Raw genomic sequence first — 27,968 nt, 5'->3', positions numbered from 1 at the left:
CCCCTCCTCTGCTCGTGCTCTCTCTCTCTCTCTCTTTCTTTCTCCGTCTCTCAAAATACATAAACATTAAAAAAAGAATATGGAGATGAAATTCTAGAAAAAAGTGAACAGCATCAACAAGAGTAAAGCACAAGGAAAGCACAAGGCATGATGTAAGAGCAGTTCGTGTCCCCTTTGGATGACATTTGCCGGTCCTGCTCACCAGGACGTGGAATATAGCTAGTCCAAGGTGTAGTTCCAGAGATGGATGGTGAACAATGGTCTTATGACACCTGAGTTTGAGCTCAAGACGGATTGCAGTAGGCGAACGGTCACACATTTTAAAAGCTTAAGCAGCACACCTAGGTGGGAATGGCAATTTGAAATTCAGATCGCAAGGGGCATCTGATGCCATATGTGTGGCCAACTGAATGCAGGTGGGTCTTAATGTTTATAGGGCTTCAGAACCGCTTGAGGAGCTGACTTTAAAATGTGTATGCGACTCTATCATGAAGGTGAAATGTACAATCCAATTTTTATTCCTGATATGCTGTGTTTTCAAGAGGGAGTGGAAAGGTACGAAAATTAAGGTGGTGGTGATGGCTGCATACCACTGCAGATGTACTAGAAACCACTGACTTGAACACTTTAAACGGGTTAATGGTATGTTATGTGAATCACCTCTCAACAAAGCTGTTTAAAACAGGCACGGGTCAGATTTGGCACACGGGCTGTAGCTGGCTGGTGCTGCTCAAGAGGACTGGTTTCTTTCCTCCATTTGTAAAGATGCCTGAATGAGCGGAGGGGAATCTGTGCATCAGCACATCTGCTACTCACTCCCAGCACACTGGTCGGGAAGCTCTACCGCAGAACACTGGAGCCCCAGAAACTTGGGGTGGCAGGTCCCTGTGTTTTCATGTGACTTATTAAAACCTTGTTTCCAACACAACTCAGATGGATACTTCCTGCTCCCCGGTCCTATTGTCATGACGTCATCCATCCAGGGAGACCAAGGTGATGCCCTGACGGGGGTGAGAAAGACGATCGAGGACCGTGGTAAGCCACTGTCGGTGTCAAGAACACTATCCCTCACATCAACCCAGCGGGAGACTACAGTGGGGAAGTGGGAGAATCCACAGCCCCTGTGTCTCTCCGGCCCAATTGCGGGCTTCTCTGTAGTTCCCACAGGGTGTGGTGCTGCTGTAGCAGGACGACTTTCGTGGGGACCTGGAGCCGATACTGCCCCCAATTACTCCTTTCTGTCCTGTGACCCCATGACTCTGGGAGCCAGATGGGCATTAACAGAAGGCAAGTTCCATCAGGGCGACCTTTGTGTTCAAGGCCGTAACCCCTACGTGCACCTGGCATGTAGAAGGCAATCACTATTTCTAAAGTGAATCAACGAGTGAATACCTAAAATCTAGAAGATATTGACTCCACTTATTGACCACAACGTGGGGGAACTAACTACAACATGGTTGGGTGATCTCAAGGATCTGTAATGTAGACTCAGAATATTTTTTTTAAACCATGATGCACACTGTGTCTTAAAAACAAAGTTTCTGGGGCGCCTGGGTGGCTCAGTCGGTTAGGCGGCCGACTTCGGCTCAGGTCACGATCTCGCGGTCCGTGAGTTCGAGCCCCGCGTCGGGCTCTGTGCTGACAGCTCAGAGCCTGGAGCCTGTTTCAGATTCTGTGTCTCCCTCTCTCTCTGCCCCTCCCCTGTTCATGCTCTGTCTCTCTCTGTCTCAAAAATAAATAAACGTTAAAAAAAATTAAAAAAAAAAAAGCAAAGTTTCTTAGATGAGAAACTGTTCTAAAGGTGAAAAAACTCCAGAGGATGTGGGTTAACTTAAAAAATAAACAGACCCACTAAAAGGAGAAAATCACAAACAAGATTATCACAAAGAGTTACGATGAAAATGTCTTTAATCAATAACGAAAACTGCTGACCACTATCCAGAAGGTACACTCCACTGAGCCAACCCACACAGGACTTGAAAGGTTGCATTTGAATTAATTCCTGAGGTTTACTGAACTATTTATCACAAAACACTTTCAAACCAGGCTCTTTACTGACAAGAGAAGAAAAGCTTCACAGGGACTACAAATGCTGTTTTCTCATTACCACCTTTTCACTGGAGTCATGGAGATTGCTCTCCACATATAGCAGGACTGACTGCTCTCCACCACGACAGCATTAACAACATCATATATTTGAGGTGTGTATCCAACGGGAAGCTTCAGAGATTCCAAGGTGAAAAAGATGCTGTCATCTATCACCCCATTTCTTCCATGTAGGCTAGTAATGTAGGCCTGTAATTACAGATAACAGAAACGTTCATGTAAAAGCTTTGTACGCTGTAACAAGGTCCGCAGCTCCTCTCTCTGGCCTTAATCTGTAGGTCACTCTAAATCAGTGACTCCCAGCCTGGCCACCATATTTGTCACATCCGGAGCACTCTGTAAGACTACCCATGCTGCCAGACCCCACCTCACAGCAGCTAAGTCAGGTTCCCTGCAGGTGGGGCCCTGGTCTAGGATTAGAAATGCTGCTCTAAATATAACACTCAATGTCCATTAAACTTTCTCCTAATGGTTGAGAGAGTGAAAGGGGTAGAGTGAGAAAGAGATGTGGTGGCCAACAAATGTCACTGCCCTACTTCCTGGGTCACATCCCAAATGCCATCTGTCCTTTTCTGCAAACTGACTTTCCCACGCATTTCCCATCTCCACTACCTAAATCACACCCAGCATTTACTGCAAGCTCTGGTCCCACAAGCTCTCCATTCATTCTTCCCCAACAATTCCCTCAACATGATTTGTTTTCTATTATGGTTGCTCTCAGAGCACTTCAATACCTCCCAAGTAAACTACCTAATTTAGATTTTAATTACATGTGTGTTCCATAGAATTCCTGAATTCTTTCCCTTCAGAAGCACGGTCCATTCCATGAAAAATTAGAACCCTCTATGGCAAAGAATGGTTTTCCCAACACACCCCACGGGATCACGAGCAGCAGCAATAATCACTAGTGGGAGGAGAAGCAGAAACAGACGACAAGAGCTACATGCAAACGAACTACCTCATGCACATGCTTATGTCTCAGAGGCTTCACCAACAGGGCTCTTCTGCCCAACGTGTCTGATTGGGTGGAAAACTCAACTTCTACTCGGTCTCCTTGGTAAGGCTCAAAACCTAAAACAGCCATGGAGAGAAGTCGAGTTGGAATATTCTTGGTAATATTATGCTTCACCATTACTTTGACGTTGTAATACCCTAAGATAGTTTCTATTACATTGAAAGCACACTTTGAACCTTTTAAAACAAGTAACCTGTAAGTATTTCTGTCAGAAAGGATGTTTATAACCCTTTATGCGTTGATTTTCTCCCTGGTTTAACAAAGTCTTTTGGAGAAAAGCATCAAGTGGGCATCACAGGGCAATCTCTTTGAGAGCACCATGGGATTTCTTCAAACATTGGTCACATTCACAAGTCTTTCTGGATAGGCAGGGAAGTACATAAGTCAGGGCACAAGTATGAATCCGGCTGCCTCGGTTCAAACCTTGACGCTGCCACTTACTCAGCTTGCAACCTTGGTCAAGTTACTTAACCTGTTTGTACCTTGACTTCTTCATCTATAAAATGAGAAGCATAATTGTAGTACTTACCACAGAGAGTAAAGGGACAACCGTCAGTACATATAAAACTCACAGAACAGTGCCTGGCACATAATCAGCCCAAATACATGCCACAGCCTAAAAATGGCAAGATTCTTCCAAGCTATCAAGTTGGGAGGACCACTGGGAAATGTGAGACACCCTAGGTTATGTTTACATGAAACATTAACAGGAAAACTCAGCTCAGATATCTTGTCATACACTGAATGTTCCTGTTATAGTACAAATCTATAAGTACTTATCTGTTTAATAGTTTGGTAACCCCTTTTTTTAGTTTTCAATAAACCTTTTTGGCAGCAATGAGCAAAAGAATGAATGTGTGCTTAGGGAAAAATGAGTAATGAATTAATTTTCCAGGAAAGTTGATGAATACATGAACTATGTAAGTCATCTGTGCTATGGACTGAATGTCTGTGCCCCCTAAAATTCTTATGTCGAATCCCTGACCTCCAGTGAGGCTGTATTTGGAGATGGGCCTCTAAGGAAGTAACTAATATTAAATGAGCTCATAAGGAGGGGCGTCTGGCTGGCTCAGTCAGTAAAGCACGTGACTCTTGATCTTGGGGTTGTGAGTTCAAGCCCTGTGTTGGTTGTAGAGATAAATAAAAATAAATAAATAAATAAATAAATAAATAAGCTCATAAGCAAGGGGCCTTAACCCAACAGGATTTGTGTCCTTGTAAGGAGAGACACTGAGAGCTTGTGCTCTCTCTCTCTCTCTCTCCCTCACACACACCAAGGAAAGGTCACATGAAGACTTGGTGAACTGAGGGGCACCTGGGTGGCTCAGTCGGTGAAGCGTCTGCCTTCAGCTCAGGTCATGATCTCACAGCTCGTGAGTTCAAGCCCCACATCAGGCTCTGGGCTGACAGCTCAGAGCCTGGAGCCTGCTTCAGATTCTGTGTGTCCCTCTCTCTGCCCCTCCCCCACTCGTGCTCTGTCTCTCTCTGTCTCACAACAATGAATAAATGTTAAAAATTAAAAAAAAAAAAAAAAAAGACTTGGTGAACTGGAAGCTGTAAGCCAGAAACTGTAAGTCAAAAAGAGTTCTCACCAGAAACCAAATTGGCTGAAACCTCAGTCTTGGATGTCCAGCTTTCAGAACTGTGGGAAAATAAATTTCTATTGTTTAAGTCACTGAGCCTATGGTGTTTTGTTACAGCAGCCGAGTAGACCAAAACAACATTTGGTCTGTCAACATTTACTCTCCACCATAGGGGCCATAGTGATATCACTATCCATAAGAAAACCAGAGGACTAGATCCCCTGAAGCTTTTACCTTACAACTTAGTAGATATTTTAAGAAACAGTGCCCAAAGACCACAAGTTAACATGAGAAGTTACAAAAGGTACATTGACATATAATTCTATGATGCATGACTTTTCTTTTATCAAATAACTGCTCTAACATAATTTCAACAATGTTGTATTACAATTTTTCTTAGGTACATTGCAAGAGTTTAACAATAGCTGTTAAGATCTTAGGTCCATTAGGAGAAGAACTTCACAAATGATCAAATGATGCCAGATGCTTTAAAGAAGAGTTAAGTGAATTCCAGTAATGGTTTGATTCCTTCCATCCAAATCATGGAATCAAAGTAAGAGAGAAAATGATCAGCCTCTAATGTCCAAAACTAGTCACAGCTAGACCTCAGTATTATAACTGTAATAATATTATAATATTATACTATGATAATTAGAATTCAATATCATAACTATTAAGTGTGGTCTGACACAGCCAGGCCATTTTGCTTTCCTGTTAGACGTAAACAATCTCATAGGATACAACCTCAGATAAAGTCACCCTGAGACTATGACAAAATGAAATAGAACAAAGCCATTTCATAATTTTGTCTAAGCATGAAAAAAAGCAAGGCTACTGTGCCACCCACAAAATAACCAATCACTGACAGCATCCAATTTAGGGTTAACCCTCGCTTCCTTACACCCTCCCCCAGATCACCCAACTAAATCTCAAAGCCTATAACAGCTTCTTCCTGATACCCTGTAACTGAGACATGCCATGGTTCCACCATGGTGTGTGTTCTCCCCTCTGAGACAAGTACTAAGCCTAACTTGATCTTTGCCTGAAGAGCTTCGGCAAAAGTTGTGAAAGTTCTCTCTGGCAGAGGCAAAATAGCTAATATTAGTACAAATGCTGTTACAAATTCAGTATAAAAGTCCTACACTGGGGTAGCATTATCAACAATAGCCAAGTAATGGAAAGAACCCAAATGCCCACCAACTGATGAATGCATAAAGATGTGGTATATGTACAAGGGAATATTCCTCAGCCATCAAAAAGAATGAAATCTTGCCATTTGCAACAACATGGATGAAGCTGGTGTGTATTATGCTAAGTGAAATAAGTCAGTCAGAGAAAGACAGCGTATGATTTCAGTCATACGTGGAATTTAAGAAACCAAACAGATTAACATAGGAGAAAGAGAGGAAAACCATAAAACAGATTCTTAGAGAACAAACTGAGAGTTGCTGGAAGGGTAGTGGGCATTAAGGAGGGCACTTGTGATGAGCACTGGGTGTTATATGTAAGTGATGAATCACTAAATTCTACTCCTGAAACTAATATTACACCATATTTTAACTAACTAAAATTTAAATAAAAACTTGAAACATAAAAAAAGCCTTACACTGGGAATATACTCTTTTGTTTTTGCAGTGTTTTTTTTTAGATTAATTTATTTTGAGAGAAAGAGAGCACAAGTCAGGTAGGGACAGAGAGAGGGAGAGAGAAAGGGAGAGAGAAAGAATCCCAAGTAGGCTACACACACCAAGCTCCACGCTGAGCCCAACATGGGGCTCAGTCTCACGACCCTGAGATCATGACCTGAGCCGAAATCAAGAGTCAGAGGCTTAAGGGACTGACCACCCAGGGGCCCTTGTTTTTGCAGTGCTAACATAATTACAAATTTGGAACAAAGTATCATAGTAAACATACTGTTCTTGGAAAATTAAAAAATTGATGGGGGGCACCTGGGTGGCTCAGTCAGTTAAGTGTCTGACTTCGGCTCAGGTCATGATCTCGCCATCTGTGGGTTCCAGCCCCACGTCGGGCTCTGTGCTGACAGCTCAGAGCCTGGAGCCTGCTTCAGATTCTGTGTCTCCTCTCTCTGCCCCTCCCACACTTGTGCTCTGTCTCTGTCTCTCAATAATAAGTAAACATTAAAAAAAAATTTTTAATAAAAATAAAAAACTGATGGAACAGAAATGTAATTGGAATTGGTTGTGGTGCAAGCATAATTCATACCCGCATCCAAACATCCATGATATTCAACCAACTGAAACCAAAGCTGTAGTAATCAAAATTTAGAAGACATGTGTGTACGTGTGTAGACCTGTGTGTATTTACATATTCAAAATAACAGAACTACAAACCTCTGGGACAAAGTTAATACTGAATACAAAAAGATAATGACTCAGCAGGTCCCTGGCTGGCTCAGTCAGCAGAGCACATGTCTCTTGATCTTGGGGTCATGAGTTCAAGCCCCACCTTGGGGGTAGAGTTTACTTAGTAACAAACAAAAAAAGATAATGACTCAGAATGGTGACTTTTCTCTTTTTTCTTACTACTTTCTTCTGTTTCTTATACAGATCAATCAGATTTGAGCCTCCGAAGGACTGTGAAATCAGCCCAACTGTCTTACTATGGTAGTGATTTTTTTTTTTTTTTTGGAAACGAGTCCTTTTAAGTTTGGTTACAGTCTGTTTAAAATCAGTTGGAAGCCTTTAATAAAAAAATTCAACCAACATAGTGCCAAAATTCAGGTTTGGAAGGTTTTGGAGAATTACATTTACCCACATGAAATTTGCAGGGAGAGAGGTCAAAAATTCCCTCCCCTCAAAAATGGAAGAGTGAGCAAATTGAACCATCAGAGCTCAACTGCTGTACAAATTTGAAATCAGATGATTATATTTAAGAACATTTCAGAGTGTGGCAAAAATCTTCATATGCAGCTCTTATTTTGTATTGGAGATATTTCTATCCATAGCAGGATGGAAGGAAATTAAGAAAACCTACAAATTTGCCACTGGATCACAATTTGATGAAACATTCAAATGTTTCTGTTGATGGACTCTGAGACGTTCTTTTTTAGAACTAATTTTGTTTTTGAAAGATGTATTAATACTATTTTAAATGTCCAAACTTAAAACCAATTTGTTAGTCATAGATAAATAACTCAAAAGCTGATTTAATTTTAATTAATTGTAACACCCCATTTTAGTCTCAAAAAATGACTCAGATTGGGGGTCCCTGGGTGGCTCAGTTGGTTAAGAGTCAGTTGGTGACTCTTGGTTTTGGCTCAGGTCATGGTGTCGTGGTTCATGAGTTCGAGTCCTGAATCAGGCTGTGTGCTGGCAGAATGGAGCCTGCTTGGGATTCTCTCTTTCTCTCTCTCTCTCTCGCTCTCTGCCCTTTCCCTGTTTGCATACACTCTCCCTCTCTCAAAATAAATAAACATTAAAAAAAATTTTTTAATGACTCAGATTGGACAACGGAGGATATGGTCACCCCCTATAGCTATAGCTGAAGGAGAGAGTTGCCCTACAAAAGCTATGGCCTTTGGTAGATGTATAAAGTCATTGCCAAAGTACAGCCTGGAAATGAGGTATCTAGGGAAATAAATATTCCATCTCCCTGCCCACTCCAGTCTCCTAAATTCAAGCATAAGAATGTCAGAAGCTGAAGGACAGGGTTTTTTAGTGACTATTGGTCACTATAGTGGCATATTGAAACAGGAAGCTACCTCTGACCTGAGTAAGACATTGTACAGTTGGACACTTCAAGGCATGAGGGAAAGTCCAAAAAGGGATAAGAAGGTTACACAGAATTTTTTTTTAATCTTTCAAGTGGGCACTCAAGCCAATATATTCTGAAAAATAAAGAAATAACCTTATTTGTGACCTCAGGTTTCTAACTCAGGTCGCACTGGTTACATAAGGATATGTAGGATGATATAGGACCATATTAACACATAACCTGAAAAATAAAGGGGAATGAAATCGCAACATTATGCACTTGGTAGGCCCCCCCCTGCCCTGAGGGTCTTGAAGGCTCAATTCCATTTTAGTATCCTTCACCAAAATGGTTAAGATTTATTGTTTATTCACATACAAAATACAATCATGGACCCAATACTGACATTAACTATTTCCCATGAGTAACACTCATGGACCTAAACCCTCAAATCTTGTGTGCATAATGGGGACTGATCACCACCATCCTGTGAGGCAAGTCCAAACAAATGGGATCTTGGGCCCCGAAGCACCCATTAGAGCACCTCTCACTGACACATAAACACATTCAGGCTGTGCCAAGAAGAACACACACTCTCAGCTGCTCTCTTCCACGCTCCTGTCCCACAACGGTCTCCATATATTCACTTCCCACTCACTCCTCAACCTGCTTACCACTCTTTCTGTCACCTATCCCATCTGATTAGAACTGACCGCATCAAGGTTATCCCAAAAGGTTCTCGACAGGAGTAAATCTAGTGTAAATTATGCCCTTCACACGGGACCAGGTTCTATCCCATTTGGATCCTACTGGCACTTACAACCTCATCTCAAACCATTTCACACTCGGGTCATACCACACATACTCACCACCCTCCCGCCACCCTCTCCTCCCTTCAGTTCCCATCGCAGGCCCCTATTCCCTGACTCCAAATATTTTCCCCAGCTGGCTCCTTCTTCAGGTCTCAAGTATCACTTCCTTCCCTAAATTGCTGTCTATAGCAAACCCTACCACACCGTACCCTCCTGTTGTACTATTACAGCACCTAGTTCAAGTCCTAGACGGTAAAGAACAACCTGGAACTCTCTCTCTCTTTTTTGGGGGGTGGAGGTTACTTGCCGACTGCCTGCGATCTAGCTCCTTAGAATGCAAATATTAGGAAAATAGGACCTGGAACAGAGCCAGATGTTCAAATATTTCTGTTGCATGAACATCAAGAAGAGAATACACACTGATTTCCCATTGTGTGGGACCAAAAACTTTCACTCAATTTTTCCTTTTTTTAGATTCCCATTATGCTTTTAAATTGGAATTGTCTTTTGCCATTTTCATTGGGTTTCATAATCACATCAACAGCAGCTGTTTTGACAATTCTAACCATGACTGATTAGGTGCTCAGGTCTTTTTAATCTACCCCCTTTCTTACCCTGGAGAAGTCTATTATTCTGATTCACTTGATTTATTTTTGTAGCAGTAAATCCCTTCACCCGTGATTTGGGTCCTGGCCTCTATTTATGCCTCAGGGCCCTGGTTCCATCAGTCCTTCCTGCTCTCTCCTGCACCTTCAATCAATCCCTTTGGCATTACAAACATGTTCAAGTGTTTCCCATATTGAGAAGAATTCTGCTAGCAAGGGCTACTACTGTTGGCAGTGACTTCCAGTTGGCATGGTTATATGAACCAGGAAGTTGACTTTGGAGCTTAGCAATCACAGGGGCCTTTTCTCTTAGAATTGGGTATTTCTAACTAAACATGTCTTAAAATCCTAGCTGCCACCAGATAACCATCTTTGGGGACTTCCATGGTTACCAACTAAGGTCAAGTCCTGGCTTTTTAATCCAAGAAAAACCAAATGGAAAGATGCAGTGTGGCTGAACTAACTTCCCCTTTTGTGTTCAAGCTAAACAGCATCTGGTTGGGCTTAAACAGGTACAAAATTTTTACTTCTATTCATCTTTCAAAACCCAGCCTGGCAGGGGGTTGCAGGGCTGTGGAGCCCAGCTGGGAAAGCATCTCACCCAGGCAGCCTTCCCCAAGTCTCCCTGTAGCAGTCATTTTCTCTCCTCTGCTCAGTAGTGTTGTTTTCATCATGTTCTTTTTTTTTAATGTTTTATTTATTTTTGAGAGCAAGAGAGAGAGTGTGAGTGGGGAGGGGCAGAGAGAGGGAGACACAGAATCCGAAGCAGGCTCCAGGCTCCGAGCTGTCAGCACAGAGCCAGACGAGGGGCTTGAACCCACGAATTGTGAGATCATGACCTGAGCTGAAGTCTGACACTCAACCAATGAGCCACCCAGGCGCCCCTCATCATGTTCTTTTAATGTATCCACATGTCTATCTCTCCCAGTTAGACTGTGAGCTCTTTGTAGGCATGGTTTAATAAAGTCTTACTTATCTTGGTCTTGCCGATACCAAGCACTCTATCATGTGCTGAGTTAAACTCAAATAACTTAAACAAATTAACAAATTACAGCTTTAGGCATAAAACAGCAAAATGTTGGGGCGCTCAGTCAGTTAAGCGCCTGACTTCCGTTCAGGTCATGATCTCACGGTTCGTGGGTTCGGGCCCTGCTTCAGGCTCTGTGCTGACAGCTCGGAGCCTGGAGCCTGCTTCAAATGCTGTGTCTCCCGCTCTCTCTGCCCCTTCCCCGCTCACGCTCTCTCTCTCTGTCTCTCAAAAATGAATAAACATTACAAAAATTTTTTAAAAACAACAAATTGTTATACCTGATAATTACCAAATAGAATTCAACAAAAGTACACACACACACACACACACACACACACACACACACGGAAAATGCTAAAGGAGGTTATCAAGAGGACATGACCACCAGTTGACCCATGAGCTGGACCCCAGGTGGCTGGAGGCTCTTCATCACCCCCCTCCCCTGTCTTTGGAATGTTATGTTCTGCCCACCACCCCCACAGCTGGAGGACATAGCATTTAGAGATCAAGGTTTTGCTGAGACCGCCTGGACAGTGTATGTAACTGAACGCAATTAAGGCATCTATGTAAATTTTTAAGATTCTGGAAGGTGGGTGCAGAGATCTATTCACTTGGTGTCCACCCAAGACAAGCCTTGTATGTAAGTTCCCTTGCTTATTACACTGGCCACCTACCAATTGGGAGGGGTTTGCCTGTTTCTTTGATCTCTCCTTGCCCTCCATGTACAGGGGCCAGTTTGCAAGCCAACGGAAAGGTACAAGGCTATCTCCAAATTTATTTTAAAGCATTTAAAATATTTTTTAAAAAAGAGCATCCCTTAATGTTTTTCTGTTAGATTATAAATTTTATGCCTATATGAATGGAAAAATTACAAAAATACTAGCTGTTGCATCTAATAAATGAAATGGTAACAAATGGTAGCATGAATTCTTAAGAACATTAGGTATCTGTCCCTTGTTGCATGTTATCTTCAACTCCAAAGGTCGATCTCAAGCATTAAAGAGCCTCTGATTGGAGCCAAGGATGCTAGAGAAGTAGTTCTAATGTGAAAATCCTCTTGCCAAGTAGCGTGTTTGAAATTTGACACTGGAAATGATGCCTATAACCATCTGCAAATCCAATCTATAAAATGAAAAAATAGATAAAACCTAATATTAAATTTTAAAAGATGTAAATTGTACCTTTACAAACAACATCTAGTGAGAAGTAAGTTGTATGATCAATGTAGTCAGCCCCTTCCTCTGCAGAGGTAACAGAGGCAAATGAAACTCTAGCGTAGGAGTTGGACATTCCATTGCCATGGCAACTATCACAGAGAGCAACCACCTGCAAAATAAAGAAACAATTACTGCAAACATAACACAAATTTAAAAAACAGAAACACACTTTAATCATTGTCATTCAAGAAGTGGTTTAAACAACTATAACAAACAGTGGTGAATAGATTTCACCTGACAAACATATGATAGACATGAGATGATGATAAAATAATGAGTGAGCTTTATATCTTTCATTACTTTATTTTTTAGAGAAGTTTACAAAAATTGAGCAGAAATTTCCATACATTCCTCTCCTCCATTCTTAGTTTGCCCTATTACTAGAATCTTGCATTTGTTTGATTGGTACATTGGTTCAATTGATAACCCAATATCGACACGGTATATTTAATTAAAGACCATTGTTTAAATTTTTTTAACATTTATTCACCTTTGAGAGACAGAGTGAGACAGCGCGAGCGGGGGAGGGACAGAGAGAGAGGGAGACACAGAATCATAAGCAGGCTCCAGGCTCCAAGATGTCAGCACAGAGCCTGACACGGGGCTTGAACCCACGAACCATGATACCATGACCTGAGCCAAAGTTGGACACTTAACCAACTGAGCCACCCAGGCACCCCTTAAGTTCATTGTTTAAATGAGGGCTCACTCTTTGTGTTGTTCTGTCATATATTTTTTTAATGTTTACTTATTCTTGAGAGAGGCAGAGCACGAGTGCGGGAGGGGCAGAGAGAAAGAGAAACAGACAAACAGAATCTGAAGCAGACTCCAGGCTCTGAGCTGTCAGCACAGAGCCCAACCTGGGGCTCGAACTCACGAACCGCGAGATCATGACCTGAGCCGAAGTCAAAGGCCTAACCGACTGAGCTACCCAGGAGCCCCATGTCATATATTTTTAAAATGTGTCTAAAAACACAATTTGTGTACCAACCAGGTTTAATGCACTGATGGTACTAGATTTGAAGGTAAAAGATACACTGTTCCTGCCCTCCAGCAAGTCACAATCAAAGGGGAGTAAAAGACAAAAATCACTAATTCAGTGCAAGTTGTGACAAATGGTAAAACCAAGTGCAAATGCTGGCTGCTGCGAATTCCCAGCAGGGAGGGAATTTCAAACTGAAAGAATATAGGACAACAGGGTGCCTGTCTAGCTCAGTCATGATCTTGGAATTGTGAGTTCGAGCCCCACATGCATGTAGAGATTATTTAAATAAATTTTAGGGGCACCTGGGTGGCTTAGTAGGTTAAGTATCTGACTACTGGTTTTGGCTCAGGTCATGATCTCATGGTTTGTGAGTTTGAGCCCCACATTGGGCTCCATGCTGACAGTGTGGAGCCGCTTCAGATTCTCTCTCTCCCTCTCTCTCTCCCCCTCCCCTGCTCACTCTGTCTCTCTCTCTCTCTCAAAAATAAATCAATCAATAAACTTAAAAAAATTTTAATAAATTTTAAAAACTTAAAAAGAAGAATATAGGACAACTTCCTGGAGAGAGTGGGATTTGATATAGGCTGTGAGAAAAGAGAAAGATTTTTACCTGGCAAATGTGTGTAGGGTTGAGGACAGGGGCAGGGAAATGACAAGGGAGGAGAGACAACACATCTCAATGTAGAAGAACAAGGAAGAAAACTAAAAGATTCCAGATCAGTGCCCCCAGAGGGAAAGAGCATGAGATAAAGTTGGGAAGATAATGGGGGAAGGAGGAAGCTCTAAAAAGACAAACAGAGCTGCCTGGGTGGCTTAGTCTGTTAAGCATCTGACTTTGGCTCAGGTCATGATCTCCCAGTTCGTGAGTTCAAGCCCTTCGTTGGGCTCTGTGCTGACAGCTCAGGGCCTGGAGCCTGCTTTGGACTCTGTGTCTCCCTCTCTCTCTGCCCCTCCCCCACTCGTGCTCTGTCTCTCAGAAATAAACAACAGATTAAAAAATTTTTAAAAAAGTCTTGGAGGAAATACTGGCAAAACGTTCATAAGATAAATTTTCTAACAAAGCTCTAATTTCCATAACGTACAAACAGCTCTGATGCTCCTACTAGAAATAGCTCTAAGAAAAAAAAAAACATTGTTGTACTCTCCCCAACACTTAAAGAAATGCAAAATAAAATTATGAGACTGCCTTTTTTTAAAGATTGGAAAAGATTTCGAAGACTGAAATATTTCCAACCTTGTCAATATTGGCAAACAGGCATTTTCACAGCCTGCTGTTGACAGTGCCAATTGGTACAATAAAGCTGAAGCATAATTTGACAGTATCTATTAAAATGGTAAATGTCTACATTAAGGTGATGATTGCATGACTCTGTACAATTTACTAAAAATGTCATCGAACTATGTCCTTAAAAATGGAGACTCTTGGGGTGCCCGGGTGGCTCAATCAGTTGAGTGTCAAACTCTTGATTTTAGCTCAAGTCATGATCCCAGAGTCATGGGATCAAGCCCCAAGTTGGGCTCTGCCCTGACCATGGAGCCTGCTTAGTGCTTAGAATTCTCTCTCTCTCTCTCTCTCTCTCTCTCAAAATAAATAAATAAACTTAAAAAAATAAAGTGCATGTCTGTTCACCTAGCAATTACATTTCAGCAAAGTCAAAAATCCTTTACTTGGGGGAGAAAAGGAAGTTGCAGTATAATAATCTAGACTCTAATAATTATTATTGTTAAATAGTTTTAGTGCTGAAGAATAGATATACAATTTCTACTTTTATAAATAGAAAGCACTACAAAGATAGGAACAAGTGTACCGCACAACACAGTGAATTGGAATTCAAATTCCACTGTACCTCTGCCATGCCAGGTCACTTTAGAGAGGCTGAATAAACAGAAGCAAGGTTGAAAGCCCCCCAGGAATAAAGATGGCCCCCAAACTCATACTAATCTTACTTTGATCGCTTTCCATCCATATGTTTTATCTTCTTCCACAATGGCAGTGACTTTTTGTCCCACGTTCAGAAACACACTGTCAGTCACAACATCACTACTGAAGTAGATCAAGTCATCAATCAAGCCGTGGTCCTTACAGACCTTTGTCACAGCTCCCTGTACAGTTTTTAATGTGGTGTCACCTAAGAGAGGGGTAAACAAAACGTTTCATTAATCAGTCTCCAAAGTAAGTACCCATGAGAAATAAAGCCTTCCAGGGGAAGATATGGTAGACAATGATCTAGCTACAGAAATAAGCTGGACTTAGTTTGAGATGCAGAGGGGCACAGTGATTAAGTGTTTGGGAGGCAGAATGCTCATGTTAAAAGGTTGGTTCCACCATTTCTCTGTAAGGCACAGCAGCCCAATGCACTTGGCAGTGGAGCTTTGCCATAGAGGGCGCTGGGTCTGGAACCAGACTCTTTGGCTGTGAACACAGTTCTTCCCTTTACCATCTGTGTAACCCTGGGCACATTTCTTAACCTCTCTGAATTTGTTTTCATCTGTAAAGCCAGGGCAATCTTAATGTCTGCCCAAGAGAAGAGATCTTAAATGTCCTCACCACACGCACACACACACACACACACACACACAGGCACAAAGGATAACTATGTAAGGTGATGGATGTGTTCATGAACCTTATTGTGCAAACATTTCACAATATACACATATAACAAGGCATCATGTACACCTTAAACTTAAGAGTGTGATGTGGAAATTATGTCTCAATAAAGCGGGGGGAGGAGGGAAGGGTTGTTGTAATTATTAATTGACACGTACATGTCAAGTGCTTAGCACTGTGAATGTCTCCCACAGGTTAGAGCTTACGTGTTCGTTGTTATCATGGCTTCTGCGTCTAGAGAGTCTTTAAACGGCCATTATTGTTATAGAATTTTATCATTATCAGCGATAGCAGCAGCAGCAGCATCTAGAGATTATTCAAACATCTCACCAGACAAAACACATAAAGAGATCTGGGGGTTTAAATCTAGTCCAAATGTGCATCCCAAACGCTCAGGTTTATTTTTTTCTGAACAAACACACCTAGTAAGCCATAATTTTGGATCTGAACCTAGAGACTAAGCCTGCAGAGCCCACACTATGAACCACAACACATTAGGTGCCCTCTAAAGTGAGGCTGCGAGAAATATTGATTATAATAGATTATGGTTTCAGGGGGGCACATGGGTGGCTCAGTTTTTTAAGCACCCCACTCTTGGTTTCAGCTCACATCATAATCTCACGGTTTGTGCCTTCCAGTTGGGCTCTGTGCTGGCAGCGAGGAGCCTGCCTGGGATCTCTCTCTCTCTTGTTCTCTCTGCCCCTCCCCTGCTTGTGCTCTCTCTTCTCTCTCAAAATAAATAAACTTGAAAAAATAGATGATGGTTTCAGAAGCCAAGAAAATCCTGGAAACCTTTTTTTTTTTTTTAAATGGGTCAAATTTATCAAGTGAAATCATAAAACACAAAGAAGGGGCACCTGCCTGGCTCAGTCGGTAGAGCATAAGAATCTCGATCTCTGGGTTGTGAGTTTGAGCCCTGGGTTGGAGATTAGCTAAAAATAAAAAATATATATATAAGATAAAACACAAGAAGGGGACGGGACAAGAGGGCAACTGCCACTTAGGCTCATGAGAATATGTCAGAAGTTCTGCATTGTCCCTTCGGCAAAAACACAGTTAACGCACGTGGCAGTGAGAGCTTCCCGCTAAAGCTAAGCCACAGGCTTCTGTGGCCGACTCAGCTGAGACTCCTCCGGGCACCAGGAAGGCCGGGTCCCAGCTGGGAGGATGACGCTGACCAAACACACACTCACCCCGTGGAAGGAAGTGCCTCCGAGCCCGGGCACACACGTCAGGGGGTGGCTGCTGGGCCTCCGGGCCTGGGGGAGACCAGCCGGGGCCCCCTCTCTCGCCTGCTCGCGTCTCCCTGACCCGGCTGTAAAGCGGACGGGACAATACTCTGACTTCCCCCGTGAGGGCTTTCCGAGGATCGAATGGCACGAATGCCCCTTAAGGCCCCGAGCCCAGCGCTTGGCACACACAAGCGCTCAGCTCGGCGGATGAACCGCGGCGGATGAACTCGGCACTGCGGCGCAGGGACACCGGCCACCCCGGCACGCCCTCTCGGGTTTCACGGGTGCCCCGCGACACAAGGGACGTCTGCACCGGGGTCCCCTGAGTCATCCACTCAGGGCCCGACCCTGGGGCGGGAGTTCAGGACACAGAGGGGAGCGAGTTACATGTGGCCCCTGGCCGCGGACCAGCGACAGACATAGGACTTGACCACCTGGCTTCAGATACACGCGTGTTTGGGAAACAAGATGAAATGCAATCTCAAGTCAGGGAGATCCACTACTACTGAAAAGATGAAAAGGAATCTGGTGCACATTTCCACATTTACACCATGTAAATTCCAACAGCACTTGGGGAAATGCAAGGGCCGGGCACAGCTCCCCAGGGGCCTTCTCTGTCTACACCACTATCCCCTAGGACAGGAGAGTTCTGGGCATGCAGGGACTCTAGGATGCCTGTCCTCACAGGGAGGCATTGCCGGGGGCATGCGGCGCCCTTCTGAGCCAGGAAAGGGGAGCACCCTTAGGTGCAGGCCCCTGGGAAGGAGGAGACGAATCGAGTACCTTCCAAGAGCTTCACATGCTGCTCCTTCTCGGCCTCCGAGGAGTCCACCCTCCGACGGAAGAAGGCAAGAGCCTTGGAAATGAAGCGAAGCATGGTCCCGTTGTTAGGGCAGCCTGTGCCCCTCAGACACAACACCAAGCTTGCTTCTCTGCCTCCCACAGAGCCGCTCAGACGCCACGGCCACCCCTCAGCACCACCCGACGTCCAGACAAATGCCTATGAGAGCCTTCGTTCAGCCTGCCACACGAGGGGCTTTAGCGGGCTCACCATCCAGCCAATGGGAACACAGCGGGCTCAGTGGAAGCCACTGAGAAGCCGTGAGCTGATGGGCGGGACTTCATGGCTCCTCCTATCAGAGGTGAGAGCGGAAATGTGGTGGCCAGCCGGAAATCACTTCCAGTGTGATCCCTTTTTGCGCCTCTCCGAGAGTAGAGGGTCTCTGTGGGCTTCTGTAGGGAGGGCCTGATGCCTGTCTTGGAAGGTGGCACAGCAACTTGCCCCGAGGACCTTGCTCCCAGATGTGTAATCCCCACTCCTCACGGCCTTCTTTTCTCTTCCTTTGTCGCTAGGCGCCCTCCACACACCACCACCCCCACCGCCACCCTACCAACACCACCACCTCACCCCTATACTCACTCCACAGAGAGATCAGTGAGTGTTCAGCTCTAAGCAACGGCTTTCTGTTCAATGTTAAACGATACCACAGATACTGTGGGAAAGCTGAACTTGCACGTCTATATTTGTATCAAAATAGGCTGTGTCTTGCTCTTCTTGGAAGGGAGCCAACTGTGCCAAGGCACTCACTATGCACTATGGTCCCAGGAGCCACTTTTTTTTTAATCTTTTTTTAACTTTATTTTGAGAGAGAGACAGAGAAGCAGAGAGAGAGGGAGAGAGAGAATCCCAAGCAGGCTCCGTGCTACCAGCTCTGTGCTATCAACCAAGAGTTACAGGGGAGAGGAATTTGGGATGTGTGGTTTCGAAGGAAAGTCATTGGAGGAGAGTGAGAGTCCAAGGTTGTGATGGCCTCTCATTGGCTGAGTTGGGGCAGTTTCTCACTGGCTGAGTTGTTGCTGAGCGAGGAGGAAATCTTCCTTCCTCCTGCTGGGGTAGGAAAGTAAGTTTCTTCCCGTTGGGGTCTGCAGATGTTGTTGACAAGTGGTAGTGTGTGAGAGCTCTCCCTTTAGGGCTTTCCCACTCCATTTTAAATGAGGTTTCCTTTATTAATTTTCACATTTTCCCCCTTTTGATCATTTTCCTCTAAAACATCACTGATCAAGAGTCAGGTTTTCCACATTTACTGCTTTTGTCCCTCAGTGCCAGGAAGGACCCTTCATGGTTGCCATATCTCACATTGGAGGAAAAGTACACAGGTTGGAAACCGCTAAGATCACATTTAGTAACAAGGAAGGGTAGGAAGGAGAACTCTCAGCATTCACATCTAGAGTGTATATCTTATCAGGGTTGTAAGCATTGGAGATCATCTCAAAGCATTGGGCTAGTATCACCCTGTTCCACATGTTGTTTCTACAAAGGTTTATCAGGTTCATATAGAAAGCTTAAAAATAATTATACAAAGCAGAGTTGAAAGTAATATGACAAATCCCATTTGAGCAATGGTTCTAAACTCGGAACCGCAACCTGAAGGTAATCAGCTAAAGAGATCAAAGGACCATGGATCGTTAGGTTAAATTCATTGTAGCCAATGTGCTTGTTCTCTCATTTTGTGCAATTGCGTTTCTACTTCCCCAGAGTGTAGTACGTGGTTTTGACTATCACGCAAGCACTTTCTTGTTCAGCAAGTAGATGATCAAGGGCTGCTTGATTACACCAAACTATTTTAGCCAGGGAGTCAAATGATTGTTTCTGAGCTGCCACTGCATTGGCTGTGGAGTCAGCTACCTCTCCTAATGTTATGGAGAGATTTCTGATCATGTGTTCATTGGCACTTACTCTGACCCAAGGAAGAAAGGCTCTCCTTATGGAGGCAAACCCAGAGTCACATACATCTCCTGGAAGTTCCCATGTAAGGCAACTGTAGAGGTTTAATGGGATGGACCAATGAAAGCTTCTGATTTGTTATGGATGTTGACAGGGACAGCCAAACATCCCAATAAACACTGAGCTCCAATTCACCAGTTACCTGAACAGTTAGGTCCATGGGAAATGCCATCCACTGCAGACAAAAATGAAACCAGGTGGAACTCAGACTACTCTGGCTGGGGTCTGGTTATTGACAGATCCATTAGCCAGAATTTTCTGATTGACACTTTCAAGCCAGGAATCAGAAGAGTTGGGATAACATCCTCTAAGAAGCCATCCCATCCTAAAACAGTCCTTTCTACAAATCTTGCAAAGAAAAATTAGCTGATTTGTATTTCCCTTGGGCTCAGGGAGACAAGACACACTTAGATAAGGAAAAGAACATGGAAGGTGGTGAAGATTACACAATTTGCAAAGATGGAAGGATTTAACTGAGCTAATATAGTTATGACTGAAGAAAGATGGAGACAAGGTATGGGGACACTGGGCCATAATAGCATAACTTGATAAGTAACACCCATAAACTTGTAGGTATAATTGGAAGTGGCATTTGGGACTAAGAACAAATTGGTTACAGGTAAGACCAAGGGGTCTCTGACACCATGAACAGATCCAGAAGGCAGAAAGGTTTCCTCCTTTTGCAATGGATTTGGAAATGTGGATAAGAGCATTATTTTTCCAGGAATGAGAGGGAGAAAATAAGGTAAGAAGCAACAGTGAGAAAATGGTATGCTGTATACATGATAACTAATCATAGCGTACTGACATTGACAATTTAAAGCACTTCCAGGGAGGTATAGAAATCGTACTTCCATTTAGGTCTATTTAACCTTTTCACTTTTATAATTTTTTAAAAGTATATTTGTTTATTTTGAGAGAGTGGGGGGGCAGAGAAAGGAGAGAGAAAATCCCAAGCAGGTCCACAGTGTCAACGTGGAGCCCAATGCGGGGCTCAAAGTCACAAACCGTGAGATCACGACCTGAACCAAAATCAAGAGTCAGACACTTAACCAACTGGGCAACCCCGGCACCCCTAACCTTTTCACTTTTAAATATAAATGTCAAGTATTTCCTCCATATGAGATGAAATTCTAATTTTTGCTTCAACCATCAAAATAATTTTGAAATCTCAAGAAGAAGATAGTCTATTATATTTTCTCTTCTTTTTACCCATTCCAATGACTCTTTTTCCTTCCTAAAGTGCCATCTTCCTCAGGTGATCTTTTCCTTTCCATTTAGGAAACTTCCCTGAGCCATTCTTTAAGGATATATCTGCTGATCAAAATTTCTCTTAATTTTTTTCCATCTGAGAATGTCTTTCTTTCCTATTTTGAAGGATGTATTAACAGAGATAAAATTTGTGTTTGGGTGGTAAAGTGAACCACCCATTAGTCCTATTCCCTACCACCTCCTTCAGTTTCTTTGATGCTTCAGGCTTGCCTTGTTTCCCTTTACTATGTAGGTAGGAATTGCCAGATCAGTATATATGGATTTGCTGAGTTCCTTACGCCATTATAGAGATGCCACAGAGATGTTCAAGTGTGGTGGTGAACAGGCATTTTGAGAGAGCCTAAATACTCAAGCCAGCTCTCCTTGTGAAACTGGGATGGGGTCATTGTGAATCTACTTCTTGCAGACAGCTTTTTTTTTAATGTTTATTTATTTATTTTGAAAGAGAGAGAGAGAGAGAGAGAAAGAGAGAAAGAGCATGTGCACTCATGAGTGGGGGAGGAGCAGACAGAGAGAGAGGGAGAGAGAGAATCCAAAGCAGGCTCTGCACTCTCAGTGCAGAGCCCGACTTGGGGTTCAATCTTACCAGTTGTGGGATCATGACCTGAGCCAAAATCAAGAGTGAACAATCAACAGAGTGAGTCACCTAGGCGCCCCCAGACAGCTTTTTTGAAAAGTTATGTGTATAGGGGCACCTGCATGACTCAGTAGGTTAAGCATCTGACTCTTGGTTTCAGGTCATGACCTCACAGTTCATAGGTTCAGTCCCGAATTTGGGATTCTCTCTCTCTCTCTCTCTCTCTCTCTCTCTCTCTCTGCCCCTCTCCCACCCTCTTTCTCTCTCTCTCAAATTACATAAATAAACTTAAAAATTAGAAAATAAAAATAAAAGTTATGTGTATAAGCAAGCATGACTATTTCCACAATTTATTAAATCGCCTTTAATAACTGATCAAGTTTGAGTTGGATTTGCCTTGGAATAAAGATTAGGGTGAAACCACAGAAGTGCTTCTAAGCACACCATTAAAAAATGCCATGAACAAGGGCAACTGAAAACCTGAGACGATCCTGTACAGTATCCAGGGCAAACAATAGATTAAGAGGAGTGGTTAGAAATCACCATGTGATTTGAAGGACTTCGGGGCACACCATGCCAAAATATGCCACTTAGGCATATTATTTTGAGCTAAAAGCACTTGAAACATAGCAAATGCAGGGAGAGCCTTTCTCTGAAATCTCTGTGAAAATTAATAAAAGGAAACCTCATGGGAGACCAGAAGGGGACCCCTTATGTCCTACCTACCATTCCTTGTATATTGCAGACACTGAGAGGAAGAGACATATCTTTTTTTTTTTTTTTAATTTTTTTTTTCAACGTTTTTTATTTATTTTTGGGACAGAGAGAGACAGAGCATGAACGGGGGAGGGGCAGAGAGAGAGCGAGACACAGAATCGGAAACAGGCTCCAGGCTCCGAGCCATCAGCCCAGAGCCTGACGCGGGGCTCGAACTCACGGACCGCGAGATCGTGACCTGGCTGAAGTCGGACGCTTAACCGACTGCGCCACCCAGGCGCCCCGACATATCTTTCAAATAGATACTACATTAGCTATTACTACCCCAGCAGGAAAAAGAAAGATGTTTCTCCTTCCCTCCCTCCCCAACAAAAGCCCAGCCAATGAAAGACAGTCACAACCAAGCCAATGAAAATCTACTATACTGGAAACTCCCAATGTACTCTAACGTACTTTTTGTTTATAACAGCCATCCCAGCCTCCCCCTTTACTCTATAAAAGAAACTTCCTCTCTTGTTCTCTCGACTTGCCTACCATTAAGCCATTGCTTGATTGTCCTGGGTTGTAATTCTCTCCTATTCCCAAATAAACATGTTTTTGCTGGTGAATTACTGATAATTTTATTTTTTATTAAAATTTTTTTAAACGTTTACTTATTTTTGAGAAAGAGGCAGAGAGAGAGTGCGCGAGCAGGGGAGGGGCAGAGACAGAGACGGAGACACAGAATCTGAAGCAGGCTCCAGGCTCTGAGCTATTAGCACAGAGCCTGTCATTGGGCTTGAACTCACAAACCACGAGATCATGAACTGAGCTGAAGTTGGACACTTAACCAACTAAGCCACCAGGTGCCCCTGACGATTTTATTTTTTAGGTTAACATCCCCTTATGGGCCTAAAGACAAATCCTCCAAAAGGAACTCAATTCTCATAAAACCCCTCCTAAGAAATTTCATCAACCAGGGAAACTGATTCTTACCACAAGGGGGAAACCTAGAAATCCACACCACATCCAAAATCTTTCACAAACTATCCAATCTCCAGTCCGTTCTACTAAGAACTCACTCATGTTTCCTAAAAAAATCACTTAGTCTCCCCTAAATTGCCTACATCTCCAATCCCCTTCCCCGATTAAGATGGTATATAACCTCTCAAATCACACTGCCTTTCTGGGTGTTCACATTTTTTTTTACCTGTGATGTCCCTGGACAGGTAATATTAAAAATTAATAAAGGTGTATACCTTTTCTGCTGTTAATCTGCCTATTGTCGATTTATTTCATATACCTAGGAGGTGTATACATATAGAAACTAAGAGTGTAGAGGGAAAGTTTTCTTTCCCTACAGGTATAAGAATGAGAATGTGGGGGGAGGGGGGTGCCTGGGTGGTTCAGTCAGCTAAGCATCTGATTGATTTAGGCTCAAGCCATGATCTCACAGCTCAAGAGTTCTAGCCCCACTTCCAGCTCTGTGCTGTGTCAGTGCAGAGTCTGCTTGGAATTCTCTCTCCCTCTCTCTCTCTCTGCCCCTACCCCACTCATGCTCTCTCTCTCTCTCTATCTCAAAATAAATAATTTTTTAAAAAAATTTAAAAACAAGGACAACAGGGCAATTCAATAAAGAAATACACATGAGCAGCAAATATACCAGAGAGGAAAAATGCGCCTGTGGCTTGGGGAAACTCTGCTGAGTTAGCAGAGAAATGTGAATTAAAGAAAGATCCAACAGGTCGCCCTGCGGGGTTTTCGGAGGAGATGGTGGGGCAGGGGATAAGGTAAACCGGGGGAGCCTTCCCAGTGGGCCTTCAATACAGAATCAGTATAGCGATCCAGACCTTCCGGCCCTCCCCTCCACTCAAGGATACTCGGCAAAAGCAATCCCTGGGCAGCACCACCTTCCAAACCACTCACGCCCTCGGGCTCTGCCCTTGGGAGCCCAGGAGGAGGAGGGGCTTGCAGGCGGGGCGGTCCCGTAGGCGGGTCTATGACAGCGGCGGCCGCTCTGTAGCGCCCGGGAGGGGTGTGGCCAAGAGGGGGGCGGGGTTATACTGGCGGCGGCCGCTGCGGCAGCCGGCGAGGGGCGGAGCTTTCTGTGGGCGGAGCTCTCTGCGAGCTGCTCAGAAGGGGCGGTGGCGGAGGTGGCGGCGGTGGGGCATCCCGGGGCCAGCAAGGGAAGAGGTGACAGAGGGCGGCGCGGGGCGGGGCGCTGCAGGCCTCGCGTCCACCTGCCCGGCCGCTCGCACTCGTGTCGGTCGGCGGGGCCTGCGCGGGCCCAGGCCCATGGCGGCGTCCGCGGCTCTGTCGGCGGCGGCGGCGGCGGCGGCCCTGTCAGGCCTGGCGCTGCGGCTGTCGCGCTCGGCAGCGGCCCGCGGCTCGTACGGCGCCTTCTGCAAGGGGCTCACGCGCACCCTGATCACCTTCTTCGACCTGGCCTGGCGGCTGCGCATGAACTTCCCCTACTTCTACGTGGTGGCCTCGGTGATGCTCAACGTCCGCCTGCAGGTGCGCATCGAGTGAGCGCACGCCGCCGCAGCCCCGGCCAGAGGGACCGGCGCGCGCGGCCCAGACGGACAGGGGCGCCGGCATGGAGGACGGCCGCCGGCACGCGGCGGGGGCAGGAGGCGGGGCGGCCGGGGCCCCCGGACCCTAGACCTCCGCGGGAGGACGCGGGCCACCGAGCCACCCAGCCGGGCCCCGGCCGCGACCCGCCCACACGCGTCGCGACCGGTGACCCATTGCACAGAAACTCACCAGACGGGTCCTTTCCGTCGGGCTCGAGAAAGAAAACACCATTTGACTGCGGCCGACCTGTCCCCTCACGTTGGCCGGGGTGGGGGAAGCAGAAAGGACAAATTCTGCAGCAGGGACTTGACTGGCCCTGACCAACAAGGTAGGAGGCCAGAGGCTGGGGCTTCGGGCCGGCGGGAGCGCTTGCCATGACATCGTGGTGGCCGGCAGGAACTGTGCCCTGGACCCGAGGGAGCCAGCCCCTGAGCTGCCCAGGGAGGGGTGGGGCGGGGCGGGGCGGGGAGAGGGGGCCGCAGGTGCCCAGGACTCCCTGGGTCTCATTCCCAGACGGGTGAGGGGCGGCGGCGGCCTGGGCATCTCGGAGGGTCGGCCCATCTCCGCCCCGCTGTCCCCTGAGGCCTCTATGCTGCCACAGGAACCCCAGGGAATGGGCTGGGAGAGGCGCCGGGGAAGGCTCTAGAAGGAAAAGATGCTGCCATCTTTCACCCCCTTGTGGGGCCAGACAGGAAGGGTGGTTGTGTTCTTGGCCAAACCCCTGGTCGGTCCCCTTCTCAGGCCCCTGGGGTCTCCACAGCTCCCGCCCAGCCCTTGGCAGAACTGCCTCCTGTCCTGTGTTGGGGGCTGGGGGGCCGCTCTCGGCCTGTTCCCGCTCCCCTCCCCCTCTGAGGGCATCCTGGGGCCGGACGTTTGGACGTTTGGAGACCTGGACGAGTGGGAAGCCTGCTCCGCCCTATCCCTGCCCCCACAGCCTTGCTCTTCCGCCATCGCAGCCACGCTCCACGCTCCCTCCGGCCCCTACCTCTGCCGGCCAGGTGGCACGGAATGCCGCCTCCAGCAGCCCCTGTGCACCCAGGGGCAATGGGGATCTCCTTGAGCAGAGGGCAGCTCTCTGGCTGGGGTGGGGAGAGCAGGTGGAAGAGGTGCTTGTAAAGGAGGCAGCACTTGGGGAAAGGGGAGGGGGTGTTCTGGGTGAGGAGGCACTGTCAAGTCACTGTCTCTTTCTGTCTTTCAGGAACCAGTGTTTGTAGGTGGTGACCCGCCCCTTCTCTGGCCTTGTCAAGAGACTCAAATCCCTGCCCAGGGGCGCCCCTGGCCCTAGAGCTGCCCCGGGGAGCTGCTGGGCAAAGGGCCTGGCCCAGGAGGACAGGAAGGGCCTTCCAGGCAGAGGCATGGAGGGGTGGGGTACCCAGCGGTCCAGTTCTGGCGTGGGGAAGGACGAGACCCTGTCACCTCCACACTAGACCTCCTAGCAACACTTTGAGGGCGTTCTGTTCTCCCCACCCCATGATTGGAAAAGTGGGCTCTGAGACAGGAAGAGATTTGCCCTTGTCACACACATAGGAAGTGGTGGGGCTGAATCTGTCCCCTGTCTTCCAGAAAACCTGGCAGGACAGATTGGGGTGGGGGAGGGGACCTCAAGGCCCTCGGGGCACCTAGGGGGAGAGAGAGGCCCAGGGTAGGGAGTGTGGGGAACTGGCTTTCCTTGGGGGGGGGGGGTGGCAGGTCACAGGGAAGACAGTCGGGGCTGAGATGGACATGGGAGACAGTCCCAGAACCCCTTGTAGAGCCGAGGCCTTCATCTACACAGCCTGGCCTCCCCTGCCACCCCACCCCAGGCGTGACCAAGGACTCCTCAGCAGTCGAGCGGCAGAAGCCTCTCAGTCTGGGTGGCAGAGTGGGGGTGGGGGGTAGCGTGGCTCCTGGGAACGTGATGGAACCAGGAGGGTGAAGGGATAAAGCCGGTGTGGGGGATGGGGCCGGGACCCACGCATAACCCCATCTCTCTGTCCCCAGGCTTGGCCCCCCGAGCCCAGGATCACGCGAGAGAACCTCCTCTAGATGGGCTTGGATGGTCCTGGAGGCCCCGGGTGTGCTGCTCCCCCTGTACCAGGATGGCCAGGCTCGGCCCCGGGGGAGCCAGGAAAGACCCCGGTCCCACAGCCGCTCTGCCGCTGGCTGCTCTCGGCCCCCAGTGCTCCGAGTTCCTGGGACTGAAAACCGCAGTGGTCTGGTCAGCCCCAGGGACAGAGTGGCCCAGGGTCACACCACCTGCCCTCCTCTGCCGTCCAGCTGGAAGCCCGGTCCTGGGTGAAGGGCTCTGCCTGCCTGGCCCTGGGGACTGAGGCCAGACGAGGCCACCATGTATCCCCTGCAGTTTCCCCGCAGACAGGGTGTACTGGCTTCCTTCCTTGTACCGAGCGTCCTGGGAGCCCCGGTCCTGTGGCCCCTCCTGCACCCAATCCCCTTCCACCCGGAACCACTTGTGGGAGCCTGCCAGCCTGCTGACTCCATCCACAGATCTGTGGGGACAGCCTGCGAGAGCCACACGGGCTGCCTGAGAGGAGAGGACGAGGGGCCTCCTCGGGGCTGATCCACAGATGTGCCCCGGTCAAGCCCAGGTCTCACCCTCGGGGTGACCTTCTCCCTGGCTCCAGCCTTGTGGCTCAGCTGGAGCTGCCCGGGGCCTATGACACCTCTTCCCAACAGGGAGAAGTGTGGGGGGAGCCTCAGGGCCCCTGGCCCGAGACCCCTCCCCTGCTGGGACGCCCCGCCCCCGTGGGTCCCCGGTCCCGAGGGCGCAGGAAGTCTCAGCGCGAGGCCCGGGGACTGGGGAGGGTCCGCACATCTTCAGCATGTGTTCCTGCCTCTGCTTTTCTGACCATTTTGGCCTTGAGTAGTTAGCGTGCTTCCTCCCCCACCTCTCCCCTGTCCCCCCGTGGGCCCTGGCTGCCTGATGGGCTCTCAGTGCACTTTATTTATTTGCAGTCTGTTTTCCAGGCAGCGAAGCTTCTACAAAATCAGAGACACGAGCTGAGTAAGATGAGCGTCACTTTCCTGCGTGTGATTGTACTGGTCAGCATTGTCTGCTGAGAAATGTTCTTGCTTCTGGTATTGTCAAATCTTGTCACTCTAAGTTCAAAACAAAACCAAACAAGACTCCTTGAGTTCAATAAAATAAAATAAGACCAGA

The 27,968-nt window shown here is 46.5% G+C and overlaps 2 protein-coding genes across 4 annotated transcripts; one reads left to right on the top strand and one right to left on the bottom strand.

Annotated features, from left to right (window-relative positions):
- Positions 1-1,890: 1,890 nt before the first annotated feature.
- CT55 (cancer/testis antigen 55) lies at positions 1,891-25,845 on the bottom strand. Of its 2 annotated transcripts, none has more exons than XM_019439735.2 (5): positions 25,001-25,845; positions 15,012-15,193; positions 12,044-12,188; positions 3,065-3,177; positions 1,891-2,295 (listed from the first exon to the last, which is right to left on the bottom strand). In XM_019439735.2, the coding sequence occupies exons 1-5, from the start codon at positions 25,185-25,187 to the stop codon at positions 2,104-2,106; spliced, it is 819 nt and encodes a 272-aa protein (XP_019295280.2). In that variant the 5' UTR covers positions 25,188-25,845; the 3' UTR covers positions 1,891-2,103. The 2 variants fall into 2 exon arrangements, with proteins under 2 accessions (XP_019295280.2, XP_019295281.2); XM_019439736.2 differs by lacking the exon at positions 25,001-25,845 and adding an exon at positions 17,688-18,197.
- On the top strand, positions 24,382-27,968 carry LOC109261168 (small integral membrane protein 10-like protein 2A). 2 transcript variants are annotated; one of them, XM_019439737.2, is made up of 2 exons: positions 24,382-25,139; positions 26,792-27,968. In XM_019439737.2, exon 1 carries the CDS (start codon positions 24,530-24,532, stop codon positions 24,764-24,766), a length of 237 nt encoding a protein of 78 aa, XP_019295282.1. In that variant the 5' UTR covers positions 24,382-24,529; the 3' UTR covers positions 24,767-25,139; positions 26,792-27,968. The 2 variants fall into 2 exon arrangements, 1 of the variants encoding a protein (XP_019295282.1); XR_002077262.2 differs by lacking the exon at positions 26,792-27,968 and adding an exon at positions 26,010-26,164 and having other exon boundaries at positions 25,026-25,139.

This window comes from Panthera pardus, unplaced genomic scaffold (genome assembly GCF_024362965.1).
Source record: "Panthera pardus isolate Hobbes unplaced genomic scaffold, ASM2436296v1 HiC_scaffold_27, whole genome shotgun sequence".
Lineage (NCBI taxonomy): Eukaryota > Metazoa > Chordata > Mammalia > Carnivora > Felidae > Panthera > Panthera pardus.
Note: the sequence above shows the minus strand (reverse complement) of the source record. Positions and strands in the feature narration are given on the sequence as shown.